This window comes from Chionomys nivalis, chromosome 2, assembly GCF_950005125.1.
Source record: "Chionomys nivalis chromosome 2, mChiNiv1.1, whole genome shotgun sequence".
Lineage (NCBI taxonomy): Eukaryota > Metazoa > Chordata > Mammalia > Rodentia > Cricetidae > Chionomys > Chionomys nivalis.
Genome location: NC_080087.1, coordinates 74524444 through 74541521, shown reverse-complemented (window position 1 = coordinate 74541521; position 17078 = coordinate 74524444). Strand labels below are relative to the sequence as shown.

The window sequence follows — 17078 nt, the reverse complement described above, 5'->3', positions numbered from 1 at the left end:
GGCCAGCAGAAGCTTAAGGCTGGTGAAACTCAAGAGGGGGCGTGGCAGTCAGGGTTAGGCTCATGATGGGTGGGGCTTGGTACCAGAAACCTGTGACTGATGGGCAGGAGCGTGACTAGTGGGTGATAGGCAGGGGCGTGACTAATGGGTGATGGGCAGGGGTGTGACTAGTAGATGATGGGCAGGGGCATGACTAGTGGATGATCTGATAACCCTTGAGCGTGGCTAGTACCTGCTGGCATCCTGCTGCCCAGCCATACTCTGAAGCATAGGCTACCTAGTCTGTCTCCTATTGCCTAGATGTTGGAGCGGCACCCCAGCTCCTCTTGCACCCCAGCTTCCCACGGGAGGACTGTTCAGGCAGAATTTCAAAGTTTTATGGCAATTTTTACAGAAATCACAGAGAAGGGACAGCGAGTGATGCTGATGAGTCAGGGGTGAGAAGGGCAGTGGGTAATGGGTCCGATGCACAACTGGACGAGAAAATGCAAAAATAATAATAATAATAATAACTTAGGGGAAGTGGGAGGTTATGAGGTGGCAGGGTCACAAGGAGTGGGCAGCACTCCCCATTTCCCCAAGGAATGGGCAGGAAACATCAACAGTAAGAAAATGCAGGTGGCCTACCAACAGATGTGCGGCCAACAAAGTTAAAAATGCCCACCCAGACCCCCCACCCACCCTCCCTTCCACCCCCGCCCCCCAACAGGCAGAGATGTGGCAGCATTTGCTGGCTTGTAGCATTGGTCCTCTGGGACCCTCGGTCTCCTCTTCGAGGGTCCTGCCCGAGTTGGCTGGCACTGAGGGCAAAATGAACCTTCTAGAGTTATTTTTGTCAAGCCTTCTAGAATATTGTCAGGGGAGGTCGGCTGGACTCCCTTTGGTTCTCAGTCTCCTCCACTATGCAGATTCTCAAGGCTGAGTGAGTCCTGCTGCCCTCTCGAAAAGGGAAAGTCTGTCGACACCCCTTCCCCCAAGACATGCACCCTCCCGTGACCCCCCTCCCCCAAACACACTATATATACACACACACAGGCCCCTCCCTCCAAGGCGTGGCTGGGCTCTCAGAGGTAGGGCGAGTAGGGTGCTGGGATGTCTGAAGTGGTGGGTTCAAGATGTGCCTCCGCCGGCCGAGCCTGGGGGACAGAAACTCCAAACGTCCCTCCTCCCTCTCCAAGCCTCTGAGTGAAGAAGTCAGGAAAAGTGCGTGCCCTCCCCCTTGTACACACCCACTTATTCATTCCCCTGGGGGACTGCAGGGAGCTCCCTGAGGGTTGGGAGTAAGGGAGGGGATGGGTGGCATCCTGGGATGGCACAGCCTCTCTCTGAGGTACCTGGGGAAATCTTCTAAGGCCCAGAGGCCCAGATGGAGGGTTGTAGCTGGGAGAAGGGACACGGGAGGACAGAGTTAAGCTGGGTGTCCAGGGAGGCAGAGAAGGTGGTGTCTGGTGGGTGGGTGCCTGGCTTGAGATTTCAGATGTAACTTACAAGGGAAGGGCTGGAGGGGGTGCCGCTGAGAAGGGAGATCGAAGGGTGGAATCCAGGCAGAAAGGGAGGCTGATCCCAGGAAGAGGGCTGGCGAGGAAGGAGCCTAGGAGAGGTGTCCCAGGGAGCCCAGGGTGAGTCTGGACAGAGAGACAGGGGTGGGCCCAAGAGCAAATGCCATCGAGTCCCCACCTTCAGGGCGGTGGTGGCTAGGGCCCTAGAAGCCCCGGATATGGCAGTAAGCCTCGAGGCTGGCAAAGAGAATGTAAAGGAACCAGAGGCCCAAGAAGAGAGCAGTGGTGGCCAGCTTGGGTCCCCGCGGACCACCCAGCTCGCCACCGATGTGTGGCCGGCGCCGGTACAACAGCACTGCGATGCCCACGAAGGCGAAGACGGTGAAGAGTGTGACTGAGAAGGCCAGCGTGCCTGTACGCACCTCGAAGGGGCGGCCCTGCACCGCCCAGTACACCGCAGCCACTGACCAGGCCACGCCCAGCCCCAGGAACACGTTCACGGCGTTGGAACCAGTCACATTGCCGATGGACGCGTCCGCGCACTGGTCCTGCAGCGCGGCCACCTTGCTGGCGAACGTGTCTACAAGGACAAGACACAGGGGTAAAGAGGAGTTTCTTACCGCTCCCCGGGCCCTCACCTACTTCCTGTGGGATCTGTCTGCATGCAGGAGGCTCCATTCCCTACTTTCATCGTCCTTCTGTGAGGCTGGCATTGTGCTATCCTAAGAGGGTCCACTTTTCGATTTTTGAGGGCCCAGCCCCCTCCCCAACAAACTGGCTCTGGAAACAGCTGTGTTTGCCCCACATGTGAACTCCCTGCTGCTGAAGAAACAAAGTCTCTCCCATCTTGCCCAGAGGTTGCCTTCCTCCCCCAGGTTTGATTGTGGCCTCGGCCTTCCAACAGGACACAGGACACTGCACAGCCCTGTTTCTGTGGCATGTTCACCCTCACTGGGCAGACTCTACCCAAATCTGAGTTAAAACTCAGAGATTCAGCTAGGATGGTGTGCACACCTGTAGTCCTAGCTCTTGGGAGGCTTAAGCAAGAGGAGTACCATGAGTTTGGGGCCAGCCTGGGCTACCTAGCCAAATCAGGGCAACTGAGACTATAGATTAAGGACCTATTTCAAAAAAAAAAAAAAAAAAGAGGTGTGGTGGCACATGCCTGCAATCCAACTTCTCGGAGGCGGAGGCAAGAGGATCAGGGTTTGAGGCCAACTGCTCTACATAGTGATTTTGAGACCAGACTGGGCTGAGACCCACTACAAAAACCACTACAATGAGCAGTCGAGATGGTTCCCAGGGTATAGCATGAGAACATAAACTTGGATCTCAGTGCTCATGTAAAAGACCGGCTGTTGGGCAGACTAGACGGCTCACTGGGTACATGCGCTTGCATCAGGCTTGGTGATCCGAGTCTGATCCCTGAAGCTCACACGGTGGAAGAAGAAAGGACTTAGGCTGCTCTCAAGATCTACACGCACCTACCTCTGAGAATCATTGCCCGGTTCTCCCCACCTACCACATGGTCTGTGAAATCATCTGGGGAGGACCTGTCTCTAAGGATCCGCCCCCAACAATGAATTTTGTGAGGTTTTTCAGGAACCCTGAACGCCAAACCCTATGGTGGCCTCCCCTTCTTCCTAAGGAACCCATGTCTGCTTCCTACCACTTCCTGTCATATTAGTCCCCCGTGACTCTGCCCTGCTTGTTCCGGGGCAGGGTCAGCCCACACACTACACCCACAGGACCCCTCCCTGGCCCTCTCCTATTTTCCAGAAGGGCCGCCTCCCGGGGTTACCAGGGATAGAGGTGCCCAGGGCCACGAAGACCACTGCGTTGACTGAGTCCTTAAGGCCCACGGTGCACCCAAAGTGGGAGGCCAGATCTCCTATGAGCGCGGTGAGTAGACCAATAACCAGGATGCAGACACCGAAGCAGGCCCAGCCGTGGCAGTACTCCGTGGGAGGAACGCAAGCGAACAGAACCTTCCAGAATACCGTCAGGAAGTGCATCACATAGTCAAAGCAGGATGGCAGCCGCTCCTCCCGAGACCCATCCTCTTCTTCTTCCTCATCTCCTGTGGGCACATGACCCAGCTCCATTGTATTAGACTTCCAGACAGTTCTGAATGAATTGCTTTCCCAGCATGCCTTGTAACTAAAAGAATGTTAGTCTGAGAGGAATATATTTATTTTCTCAGAATCCCTTGCAGCTAAGAGAGTGTTGAGCCCAGGTAAATGTAACTTCCCAGAGTTCCTAGCAGCTGAGAGTATTGGACTGAGGGAAGCTTATTTGCTTTCTTAGATTTCAGCTAAAAGAATAAATATTGGGCTTAAGTAAATTCAGTTTCCCCAAATCCCTTGCAGCTGAGAATGTTGAATCCAGGTAAATATACTTACTTTCCCAGCGTCCCTAGCAGTGTTGGGAACAGGTAAACAGGTGAACACACTTACTTTCCAGAATCCCTTGCAGCTAAGAGAGTTGGATACAGACAAAAATACTTACTTTCCTGGCATTCATTGCCGCCAAGGGACTGTTGGGCACAGATAAATCCATTTATTTTTCCAGGACTCCTCAAACTAGAGGAGGCCATATATCCCTTGCTAAAAGCACTCAGTGTCTCACAAACCCTGGCTGCTAGAGATGACCATGTCTCGAGCTAAAAATACTCATTTTCCCCAAAGTCCTCGCAGCCATGGACAGTCATCTGTACAGCTTGAAATAATCACTTTTGGGAGGAGTCACTGCAGCGACGTGGGGCTTCTGCTCAGAGGTAGAATGCTGGCTAGCATGTGAGAGGTTCTGAGTTCCATCCCCAGCACCACCAACCAAACAAATGCCAAGATTCCACAGTCGGCTAAACACACTGGCTTTCCCTGAGTCTCCAGGAGCAAGACAGAGACAAACACCCAGCTAAAATTAGCCAAGCTCCCAGAATCCCTTGAGGTTAGCAACAGCCACGTCCTCGGATAAAAATATGCTCTCTCCCAGAATCTCCCACTTCTAGCAAAGCTATAAAATACATTCTTTCCCACAATCCCTTGCAACAGCGGGACATACCACCACCACCACCACCACCCCCCCCGTCTCTGGAGACAAAAGAGGTTCTGAAATGCCCTAACTCCCTTGATACAGGGGCGCCCTGTACATGTTTATTTTCTGAGCTTTGTAGAAAGGTCCAACCTATCCCTTACTGTGTGACCTGATTGGCTTTTAGCACCCAGTGATTTGTGTGATTTGAAAAGCACTGAAGTATTTGGAACCCTCTTCATCCTGAGCTGATAAGCAGGAGGCGACGAGTGAAAAAAAGAGCAGGCTCTTGTGTGCCAAGTATTATAGCTGGAAGGATGCTGATAAGGGAAGTGGCCAGTGGCCAGCAGGCAGTGGGCAGGGAGGCACGGCGGCGCGGCGAGGCTAGGCCAGCTGCCGAATCCTGAAACTGCCTGCCAGGGCCAGCTACAAGTCCCCAGACTTTTTCTCTAAGAAACAGGACACCTGCAGTGGTGGGGGCCATAGTGTGCTGCCCCACCCAGCTGGAGGACTCCAGCCACATCCCGCTGTTCTGTCTTTTCTAACTTACTTGACCACAGGCTTGCCAAAGAAAGAAATGCTTGAATTTGTACTTATCCAAGTGGCTTTTGTGGTTTCTTGGTTCTGTAAGAACCAAACTTTTAGCATCAACCACAAGCAAAATGGAATTAGAAAAAGAAGATTGGAAACTCAGCATACACCCTGCCCTTTCTGGCCCCCTAATTTCTTTTTCTTCCTGCTAGGACTTGATACCTGGAGGTGCAGCAGCCATTCAGCAACCATGAGGGCAAAAGCTGAGGGTGCGAAGGCAAAACAGGAGCCAGATCCCGGCGTGGTGGGGTGTGCATTTAGTCTCAGCACTTGGGAGACAGAAGCAGGAGGATATCTGCATGTTCCCGGCCAGCCTGGTCTCCAGGAAGAGTTCCAGGCCAACCAGAACTGCATAATGAGACCTTGTCTCAATAAACAAGCAAACAAACAAATGAAACGAACCAGTCCATGGGCAGCTTGGGTCCCTTGTGACTGGGCTTTCTGCTGAACTCCTGGTACCTGAACTGTAATGTACTGAGATAGCTGCGGCCAGTGCAGACAGGCACAGGCGGGGGACGGGGACTCAAGGCTTCTTCTCTGTCCCAGATGCCACTGTGGCTCACCACTGCTCTCCTGTCCAGACTCTGTTGCTTTCGGGTCTTGTGACCAACCCCTTCCTCATACCCCAAGTTAAATGACCATCTCCAAACACTCAAAGGCTTCCATTCTTGGTGCTCCTTCTACGCAGGAGGGCCATGATGTCCTCCTCTCCGTGTACACCACTGTCGCCAGCCAAGGCTTTAGCACGGTCCCTTTAGGATGCCTTTCCCTTACCTCAGGCTGGGTCAGGACTCTTCGGGGGGGGGGGGGGGTCTCTCCTCCTACCTCTGTCACTCCCTGGCTTATCACTTTTTTTTGACATGTCTATCTTCTCCACTGTGCTGTGAACTTCATGGGGATGGGAACAGTGCTGTTCCAGCTATTTCTCCATCTCCCTCAGACACATTAAAAGTTCTGGCTTCAGAGGACTGTGCCAACTGCATGGGCCTCTCTAGGTTGGCCTAATATCTCCACAGTCCTGACTTTGAATTGCACTAAACAGTTTCTTTTTTACATTTATTTATTTGTCTGATAATTGTGTGTGTGTGGTAGGGGGGAATAAAAGGAAAACTTGTAGGAGTCAGTTCTCTCCTAACACATAAATCCTGGGAATCGAACTTAGATTGTCAGACTTGGCAGCAATCGCCTTTACTTACTGAGCCATCTTCTCTGCCCGACATTTTCTTTAACTATAATTTATTACCTATTAGTCCCTCCAGTTGAGGCCACCCAGAAGGAAACTTGATACTATGCATGGGAGGAAGCCCTGAATTGTAGCCCCAAATAGCATTATAAATTCTTTTGAAAACTTTAGGCCACTGTGTCCTTTATCTGAACTTCAGTTTCCCCATCTGTGTCGCAAAGGTCCCCGTGTGAATTTCCGAGATCAGGTCTGTGGATCTAGTCGCCACTGTGCCTCTGACCACACGAGGGCGCTGCGGGTTCGCGGGAGAGCTAAGAAGGGGGAGGACCACAGCAGGTGGGAAAGAGCGAGGTGCCCTGGTGACTGTCTCCATGGCAACAGAGGAGCCCAGGGCTGTCTGGGGGAGGCCCGGTGCCATTTCACCCATCTTCTCACTTCCTAATGCTACTAGGGTAAAACCCGGACTGGCCCCCCACCTATCTTGAGTGGAACTCAAAGCTGAGCCTTCCAGCTGTGAGCCCCCCAGCAGCTGGGACCACTGCACAGTGTTCTCAACTTTCTCCTTTCTGTTTTCATCTGACTCTCCATCTCTGGCCCTCCGCGGTGGGAGGGGATGCTTGCTCTCTGCCTGTCAGCTGATCCCCATCCATCTTCTCCATCCCCTCCCGGCCCTGTACCTTTGTGTCTTTGTCTCTCCATCACCTCCCTTGGCTCTCACTGCCCCCTTAACTTACCTGCGCTCACCGTAACTGCCTCTAAAAACTGCTCTCTCCATGAATGAGTCCCAATCACCAAGGCCAGGTTCGTTTTCTTTATGAGTTTATCCACCGTGTTCTGAGGGAAGAGAAAGTGAAGGAAGGAGGAGCTGCTACCCATGAGTGCCCCCAGGATGGTGCGATGGGGAGGGGGCTCTGGGGCTTGAAATCACACCCACATGCCCAGTCCAGAAAAGGAGTTCTGTGCTGTCCACAGTGCTGAAACTGGCCCTGAAGACTCCCCCAGAGACTGCCCTCCCCCATCGTGGTTCCCAAGGTTGGCATGCCCTTCCTTTCTTGAGCTGCACCCCTCCCCAACATAGCTCAGGACAGGCTCTAGGGAAGGCAGATCACCTTAAAGTCGTAGGACTCTTCAATGATGACCTCGAGACGACAATTCTCCCCAAGAACTGGCTTGCCCATCTCTGCTATTCTCCGAGCCTCCTCCTCCTCTGCAGTCAGCTTCCTGTCCCCATCTCCTGCAGCATGAGGGGTGGAGGTTAAATATCCAGGAGCCATGCCTAACAGAGTTGGTAAAAACTTCATTATCTGCTCTCTCTGGGACATCAGTGAACTCCTCCAGCTCCCTCTGACCACCTGTTCCCTCAGCCCATGAAGTTCTAGTAGTGGACTCTGGGTTCACATGGTGGAGGCTGTGTGACCTCAGGCAGTGCCTTAGCCTCTTGCTTCATATTTTCTACATCTGACGGGTACAGTGATCGTATCTACCTCATAGGATGCCTGGTCCCAAAGGCAGCTTTAACAACACACTCTAGTCCTGTACCCTATACCCAGCCCTAGGCCTCATTCCCAGTTCCACTTCTGGACAACATTGCTAGCAACAAACGTAGCTCTATGGTAGAAACAGCTACACCCAAGTCTGTGGGCAAATAGGTGGACTACATTTCCCAACATTCCTTGCAGCTGGGCATGGCCATGTGATTGAATTAGAGCCAATAGAACGGGGATGGGAGAAGTGATAGAGTGGTGGGCCTCCAGGACCTCCCCTGTGATCCTGGGGATTTTCTTGCTCTTTTGCCTGGAGGCAGCAGGGGTCCAGAGACAACACAAAACAAAGTTCAATGGCAGGTGGAGGCACAGGGTGGAAAGGCCCTGTCAGAAAAGAAAACCACCTGCTCACAAACTTTGCCTAAGCAATAAAGTCATGCAGCAAGAATTTGCTACTTATTGTAGCAAACAGGCATTGTTAGGCTAGTTTGTTACAGAAGCTGCATGGCTTCTCAGTGCATCCTAGTTTCAGGCTAACCCCAACCATATGCTAGCTACAGTGTAGATCTTGTTTCTCAGCTGCCACTATATCCAAGCTACAGGCTCTAGCCTCAACTCTGACCCCCAACTTCTAAACTTGACACCAATTTTGGGGGTGCAGTGGGGGCGGTAGTTTTTAGACAGGCTGTTATGTGTCCCTGGCTGTCTTGCGATCATAGAGATCTGCCTGCCTCTGCCTCCTTCCCAAGTACTGGGATTAAAGGCTTGGTTTACCAAGTTTGTCCATTTTGTTTGTTTTTGTTTAGTTTAGTTTAGTTTTAGTTTTGTTTTCATAGCCCAGTCTGGACTCAAACTCTCCACATTGTTGGGGATGGCCTCGAGCTTCTGATTCTCCTGCCTTCATCTCCCAAGTGCAGGGATTACAGGCCTTCCTCACCCCAGTGCTGGGGATGGGACCAAGGGCTTTGTGTATCCTGGGCAGGCACTCCACTGACTGAGTTGTCCTCAGCCTCTCATGCAAAGTCCTCAAATTCCAACTTCAGCTTTAAATTTCTAAAAGTGTGTGTGTGTATGTGTGTGCATGCGCGTGTGTGTGCATGTGTGTGCATATGTGTGTATCTGTGCGTATGTGTATGTGCATGTGTATGTATGTGTATGTATGTGTGTGCATGTATGTGTGTATGTGTGTGCATGCATGTATGTGTGCGCATGTATGTATGTGAGTGCGCGCGTATGTGTTCGTGTGTATGTGTGTGCGCATGTATGTGTGTGCGCATGTGTATGTGCGTGTGTGTATTGTGTATGTATGTGTGTATGTGTGTGTGCATGTGTGCATGTGTGTGTGTTTGCACATGCTTGTGCACTTGTGTGCCTGCAGCTGTCTAAGGAGACCAGAAGGGGGCATCAGGTACCCTGGAGCTGGAGTTACAGGTGGTTGGAAGTAACCCAGCATGGGTGCTAGAGCTGAACTTGAGTCCTCTGGGAGAACAGCAAGTGCTTTTAACAGCAGAACCCTCTCTCCAGCCCCCAGCTTTAGTTTTAGCACAAACACTGACTCTAGTTCCAATCTAATCCCATCTCAACCCCTGACAACAATCTCTTTTTCAATTCTTGTCTTGACCCAGTGGGAAGATGAATCTTATAATCCAATCCCACCCCACCCCTATCCCAACCAAAGCCAAACCTGATTCATACAGACCATGCCACAAGCTCAGATCTGATTTCATAACTCAGTTTCTTCCAACTTTGATTATAAATGTCATCCTGAACTCCACAGCCCCCTCCCTTCCCAGTTCTGGCTGGCTCCAATCCCGAATCCACCTCTCACCTCCAAGCTGCCCCAAGCCCACCCCTGTGGCTCCGGTGGCTCCTCCCCTCCGCACCCAGAGGTCCCTTCACTCACCTTGGTTGAGTAGCAGAGCTGGGGAGAGACAGAGACAGGGACACAATGAGAGAGTCGCTTCTCCTCAAAGCTCAGGCTCGCGAGTCCCCCGGGGGCCCCCAACCCTGGGGCCCCTATTTCTCCCATAACCGCCTCTTCGCCCCTCACCTGAGATGCCCCTCTTAAGCCACTGGGGCTGACCGAGCTCAATGAAGAAGTTGTCCTTCTTCTCATACTCTTCGTCATCCACTATCTTGACCTGAAGGGTCTTCCTGGGGAAGGCCAGGCAGAAAGCATAAAGTTCCTCCCACCCTGAAGCCACCTCAGGATGATCTATTGGCCCTTGGTGGAATTTAGGAGGGACTCTATCAAAAAGCAACCACCCCAGGGCAGAGTCATGACTTTGTCCCCATTTGTTGGAGACAGTCCTAACCCTGAAGACTTAAATAACATGTGTGAATGAAGCTGGGCCCTGGGAGGAGCTAGGAAGATGGCTCAGTTGATAAAGCACTCACTATGACAGCATGAGGACCCGGGGAGATGCTCAGCACCCATGTAAGAAAGCCTGGCAGGGTGGCATGTCTGTGGGGGTGAAGACAGGCCAGCCAGCCTAGCCTAAATTGTGAGCTCTGGACCAGTGAGATTTGTTACAAAACAGGTGGCTGTGCCTCTGAGGATGACACTTGAAGCTGTCTTCTGCCCTCTACACATATGAGCACACTTACACGTGCATACACACATGTGCATGGGAAAAAACCCAAAAGCTGGATCTGTAATCCCAACCACTTGAGAGTATGAGGCAGGAGGATTACCATGAGATCAAATCCAGTCTGAGCTACAGAAAGAAAAGAAGGAAAAGGGAAGGAAGGAAGGAAGGAAGGGAGGGAGGGAGGGAGGGAGGAAAGGGAAGAACTAGTGAAATCTATCAGTACAAAATGTTCGCAGCTTCCCGCCCTCCATCCTGACCACATTTGGAAAATCAGCCTAATGTGCCCAGTTTCTCCCCCCATTCAGGTTCTCTGTTCTCATGGTTACCAGGGTGAGGCAGGGAATAGCCCAACATTACCTGTCCCCTTAAGGCACTGAACCCACATACCTCCTACCCCTCCTTGCAATCTCCAAGCCCCACAGCAAGGGATGCTCACAGATTGGGTGCCAGCAACTCTTGGCTAGAGGAATGGTGTATGTAGCCAGCCCCATAAGGCCTGGCCCCAGATCCCAGCCACACAAACACCCCACCCACGCAGTCACCAATAGAGGAAGCTCCACCAGTCACCCGCCCACACGCACAGCCATCCACACAGCCATCCCCCTGCAGCGCATGATCTCAGGGAACAGATGCCTGTTGGTTTGAGAGACACCCCCAGCACAGCCCAAGACAAACACTGTCACCCCGTGGGACCCTCCTATGTGCCTCTATGGATCTTGCTCTTTTGTTATTTAATTCCTTTTTGGTTTTGTGAGACACTGTGTCACTATGTAGCTCAGGCTGGCCTGGAACGCACTAGATAGCCCACACTGGCTTGAAATTCACTAACCTCTTGCCTCTAAAATTCTCAGATGGCAGGCATGTGACATCATTCCAGACTTAGACTCCTCTCTTGATGCTACTTGCTGCCTACATATATATTCCTCTGCTCGTCAGTCTCTCTGTCCACCATCATCTCCCTGCTTCTGTCTCTCTCCTCTCTTGGCCCTTTTCTGACTATTCTTTCCTCTTTGTCTTTGTCTCTCAGTGGTGCCCAAATGAAATAAAGTTAACACAATCAGGCAGAAGAGTCCTAATCAGGCGATAATTCAATAAACACATCTCCTCAAGTGAACTCACACAGCACACAGAGACACTGTCATGTAGGGACAGACACCCTCCTCTACTCTCTGGGTTTGCAAATTATTTATTTGAGACAAGGTCTCATGGAGCCCAGCTTGGCCTCAAATTCTATGTGAAGGGCTGGCAAGATGGCTCAGTGGGTAGAGGCACTTGCCTTGAAATCCTGATGGCCTAGATTTGATCCATAGAACCCGTGTAAAAGGTTGAAGGAGAAAAGGGTCTCCCCAAAGTTGTCCTCTACATGTTTATATGTAGGCTACTGCAAGCACACCTCAACAGAAACCATGCATACGCTAACAAATAAATAAAAACTCAAAATTGAGGTACATACAAAGGTTAATTTGAGCACCTTGCCTTACTTCTTCATCTCCTGACTGCTGGCATTAGAGATGTGGCTACCATGCTACTGAGATTGGAGCCCAGAGATGCTACTACTAACTGGGCAACATCCTCAGCTGTCTGTAAAGCAAGTTTCTTCACTGTAGCCCAGGTTGGCCTGTAGCTCATCGCAATCCTCCACTCTCCAGCTTCACCTGCTGGGATTACAGGCAAGCAACACCAAACCCAGTTGGATTTCAAAAATACTGTACAGAGGCAGCCCAAGCAGTAGGTGTAGGCTGGGCGCTGTCCGCGGTGCTGAAACACCACATCTGGGAGTGGGGGTCGGGTGAGGAGAGCTCCCAATACACACTGGGCTTCTCAAACTCACAAGCCGACTCAGAGACACGCTGACTCGGTGGCGCACTCTCCTAGTACCCCACAAACCGCTAGCACACAACTGATGCTTGGTATGTCAAATCTGCTCTGACAGGCATCCCAGGAGAATTCCAACGGGCAGGACATCGAGAGAGACTCCTGAGATCTTAGGAAACAGCCTTCCTCCCCAGCCACTCTCCCTCAGTTCCCAGGAACTCCACTCCAGCCCTCATTCCTCTAAGATTCCAGTCTCTCCGCCTTCTCCACTCCCTTGTTTCTCGACTCCCCTTGTTTCTCGATGACCCGGTTCTCCGGGTCTGGGTCTCTTCTTTCTCTCTCTGCTTCCTTCTTGTGTCTCCCTGTTAAGTCTCTGACTCTGCCAGTGTCTGTGTTGATCCTACCCAGGCCTCCACACCAGCCTGGTTGCTTCAAAGCTCCTCTAATTAGCGCCTGCCCGTCAGAGGAAGGATGTGTTTCCCTAAACGCTAATTAGCCTCCTGTTCTCTTGTCTCTTGTAGCCACAGCTGGAAGCTTGAGAGGAGGCGGGAGATGGGGGAAGACAGGGGGTGTCCCAGTCTGGGGAAGCCGTGTGGGGGAGGAAAGGCCCATGGGATTGCAGCAGCAGGAAGGAAGTGGGTTAGACAATCAGAAGGACCAGAATCAATAACTCTGTCATTCTTTCTGCCTCTTGAATTTGGGGACATGAGGCTAGGGATGACGATAGAGTTGGTCACTCCAAGCAGCTGTCACATGACCCTTCCCCCAGCCCCAAAGAGAAATGTGGACAGCTGCTGCGGGGCCTATGACTAAAGCATAACTCGAGGCAGAGAGCGAGAGACTGAAGACGCCAGGATCCCAGAGTGCCATGGCCTGGGAGGTCAGAGGTCCAGGGATGGAGAGCCGTCACCGGCCAGATGAAGGCGAGGCGGAAGCTTCAAGGCTGGAGGGAGCGCGTGGGTGGCAGGAGAAGGGAGCCAGCCGCTGCGGGGGCGGCGGGCGCGGAGGAGCGGCGCTAGCTGCGCCGGGCAGGCGCGGGGGAGGTGAGCTCGGGCCTCCAGGGACTTTGAGGCGGTGCCAGGGCGCAGAGTTTGCAATGCCCTGTCTGTCTGCGCGTCTACTGGGCATACGATGCGCCCAGGCACCTACCAATATTAAGAATCCCGTGCCCTAGGCCCCCGGAATCCTGTGTCTCTTCCCTGATCCCCGGGTCTCCCACTGTTTCCCAGGTTTTTCCTGGATTTCTCAAGCCTCATCTCAGACCCCCTCGCACCTAAGGCCCCGCCCACCACTCGATCATGCCCTCTCAACTCAGCCAAGACGCTTTCTCTAGCTTGGCCCCAGTAGGCCACGCCCCCACACAAGTACGCCCCTTTCTAAAGATCCTCTCCCCTCGAGGCCCCTCTTTGCTTCCACAGCCCTATTGACTCTCCCTACCAAGGTCCACCCAGACCCCGCCCATTCTCAGACTTCTGTCCCCCCCCCCCAACCCTGTCTCCTCCCATTCATAGATCAGCCATGATCCTTTCTCAGGTTGTAATCCTCGGCGCCACCAAACTTGGTATCTGCGTATCCCACCGTCAAGACTCTTTCTTGTCTCTATCGACCTGAGCTTGGGTTTCACTCCTTGACCCAGTCAGGTTCCCTTTCTCTGCACAGCCCCACGAAATTCTAGAAAACCCCTTACCCTTCACCCTCTATTCCCACTCCATCTACACTGTCCTGTACTACCTCCCAGTCAAGTCCGTTTCTCAGACCCTGCCCACCTTAGCCCCTCCTCCAGCCAGGACCATTTCTCAGAACCCATTCGTGTTGGTTCAACCGATCCCCAGTAAAAACTACTTCCCACACCCTGCCTACAGTAGTCCTTCAGTACCAAGCCAAGGTTGCCATTCCTCAGCACCTCCCCGATTCACCTTGGCCCCATCCCATTGCCTGTCAGGACTGTTCTTTTTTTTGTTGTTGTTGTTCTTGTTGTTTTTTGTTTTTTGTTTTCGAGACAATCCCCCAAGACAAGATTTCTCTGTAGCTTTGGTGCCTGTCTTGGAACTCGCTTTGTAGACCAGACTGGTTTCGAACTCACAGAGATCCTCCTTCCTTGGGCTAAAGGCCTGCACCACCATGGCGGCACAGTTTAGAGCTGTTCTTCAGGTCAGGTTTACCTGGCCCCACCCCACTCTCAACCAGGTCCCTTCTTCAGGCCCTCCCGCCCCTCCCTCAGGCTCTGACTCTCTGCCACCCACACTCACTCACATGGTCTCGTCATCGCCGAACTCCAGCTCTCCACAAGCGTCCTCATAGTGCACGCCGCCGCCACGAGCCGTGCCATCCACTGTGCGGTAGGGGAGGCGCACAGTACCGCGGGCACCTGAGCTGCGCACTACGCGCACGTCCACGGTGCCCATGCATTCGCTCACGTGTAGCAGGCGGTCCTGGAAGGAGAAGATGCCTGCGTGGTCGTCGTCCAGGATGGTGACGGTGGCCAGCAGCGGCGCCACTAGCCGCCCCTTGGGCCGCCCGCCGCCGTCGGGCTCAAACATGCCCTGCGCATCGCCCACACGCAGGTTCAGCAGCCGCACGAAGAAGTGCTCGTCCTCCTCGAAGATGTCGTCGTCGATGATGCCGATGCGCAGCTCCTTCTGCGTCTCTCCGGGCTTGAACACCAGCGTGCCCTCGCTGCAGAAGAAAACCAGAGGGTGCCACCCCTGTTGTGCGCACGTGTGTGTGCAGTGGCCGCAGAGGCCAGATCCCCTGGGGCTGGAGGTTGGCGGTTGTGCGCCTCCCTGCATGGGTATTGGTACTCAAATTCGGGTCCTGTGGAGGAGCAGCCAGTGCTTTTAACCTCAGAGTCATCTCTCCAGCCCGGAGGATGAGCCTTAGGGTCCTACTCAGCCTTCAGGTCGCCTTAGCATCTGCTGAGGTGGGAGTGCGATGCAGAGATGCAGAGAGTCCCTCAGCTTCTAGGTTCTGTATTTATAACTGGCTCTAGGGGCTGTGGGTGGTGCTGGTACCAAAAGCTGAATAGCAGGGATTTGGGGACTTTGGAATAGACCTTGTTTTTCCTCTGATTACAATAAACAAACAAGTAAATAATAAAGCTAATAGCAGCAGGTATCTCATTGTTTGAGGTGGGACGCTGAGTTCATACACAAGCACTCAGTGAAATTTAGCTGGATGAGGTAGTTCACAGCACTTGGGAGGCGGAGGCAGGAGGATCACCAGTTTGAAGCTTGCAGTTTGAAGTCGTGGTGGTCTCAAGGAAAATAAAACAAATTATCTAGTGAATTTGCACAAATAACATCAGAATCATGGAATTCTACAAGCTACGACTGTGGCTCAGTCAGTAGAGCGCTTGCCCGACAGTCGTGGAGTCCTAGGTTCGATCCCCAGGACTGCATGAACCAGGTGTAGTGGTGCATGCCTGTGATGGTACCACTCAGGAGAGGCAGGAGGATGAGGCTTTCAGGAGCACCCTGGATTATATAGACAGCTCCAGACCAGACTGAGCAACAGAAGATTTTTTTTTGTTTGTTTGTTTTTTGAGACAGGGTTTCTCCGTAGCTTTTGGCTCCTGTCCTGGAACTAGCTCTTGTAGACCAGGCTGGCCTCGAACTCACAGACATCCGCCTGCCTCTGCCTCCCGAGTGCTGGGATTAAAGGCGTGCGCCACCACTGCCCGGCAGAAGATTTTATCTAGAAACAAAGATCTGGGGATTCTAAACAGGACATTTGAAAATCCAACTAAGGGGGTAGGAGGTCATGGAAATAGCCGCATCTTTGTCAAACTGGAGCAACCAGCAACAAAGGAGCAGGCATTGTGTGCTTGTAAAGTGCACCAAGACGCAGTTCCCCTTCCCTGACCTCCAGCAGAAGGCAGGGAGTGCACACAACTCCATTTTGTTCGGAGGAAATATGAGACAAACTCAAATTGCAGATGGGCCAGGCAGTGGTGGCGCACAAACCCAGCACTCAGGAGGCAGAGGCAGGCAGATCTCTGTGAGTTCCAGGCCAGCCTGGTCTAGAGAGTGAGTTCCAGAACAGGATCCAAAGCTACACAGAGAAACTCTGTCATGAAAAACCCAAACAAACAAACAAACAAAGATTGCAGATGGTTCTAGGACCTGGCCTAGCTTCAACTGCCCTAGGGAGTGGGCAGGGGGAGGAAGCTCAGTGGCAAACACGCTGGCTGCACAAGCATGAGCCATAAATGCCAAGCAGGCATGGTGGCCAGCAGGGAATTCCATCCTCAGAAGGTGGAACCAGGATCCCTGCAGCAGCCTGGTGAGAGAGACTAGTCGAATTCCGAGTTTGATGAGAGCATGCCTCATGAATGAGGTGGAGGAAGAATCAAGGATGACTCCCGACACCACATGCACCCTACACAGACGCACCGAAACACATTCATTCATATATGCATATATGCATACACCACTCACTCATACACATGCAAATGGGAGAAGAGAAATGGGGACACAAAAGTCGCGGGAAGTCTGGGAAACATGCAGAATGAAGGGAGCTGTTGAGGTATGGCAGTCAAGTGCCATGTGTACTTTTGGATTCATGGGAGGAGAGGAAAGAGGACATGCCAAAGGATGCCATGGGGACTGTGGGAAATACAATCAGGTCCTGGAGATTCACCATATCCACCCTGCTAAATTTAATAAAATAAAATAAAACAAAACAAAACAGTAAGCTGGGAGGTGGTAGTGCACACCTTTAATCCCAGCACTCAGGAGGCAGAGGCAGGCAGATCTCTGACTTTGAGGCCAGTCTGGTCTACAGAGCAAGCTCTAGGACAGTTGGGGCTGCACAGAGACACCCTGTTTTAAACAAACAAATAAACAAAACAAAACCAACATAATCTGGAAATAAGAGGTATAGA

The 17078-nt window shown here is 52.4% G+C and overlaps 1 protein-coding gene across 2 annotated transcripts in view; it reads right to left on the bottom strand.

Moving 5' to 3' along the window:
• Positions 1-705: 705 nt before the first annotated feature.
• Slc8a2 (solute carrier family 8 member A2) overlaps positions 706-17078 on the bottom strand; it is a 30330-nt gene continuing 13957 nt past the window's right edge. Inside the window, exons 4-10 of one of the 2 annotated variants that reach the window (XM_057756405.1) lie at positions 14450-14872; positions 9841-9944; positions 9694-9711; positions 7416-7540; positions 7041-7140; positions 3301-3579; positions 706-2079 (exon numbers count right to left, since the gene is read on the bottom strand). In XM_057756405.1, the coding sequence (XP_057612388.1) occupies positions 1703-2079; positions 3301-3579; positions 7041-7140; positions 7416-7540; positions 9694-9711; positions 9841-9944; positions 14450-14872 (1426 nt within the window). In that variant the 3' untranslated portion in view covers positions 706-1702. The remainder of the gene's footprint in view (positions 2080-3300; positions 3580-7040; positions 7141-7415; positions 7541-9693; positions 9712-9840; positions 9945-14449; positions 14873-17078) is intronic. The other variant, XM_057756412.1, reaches the window with a different exon arrangement.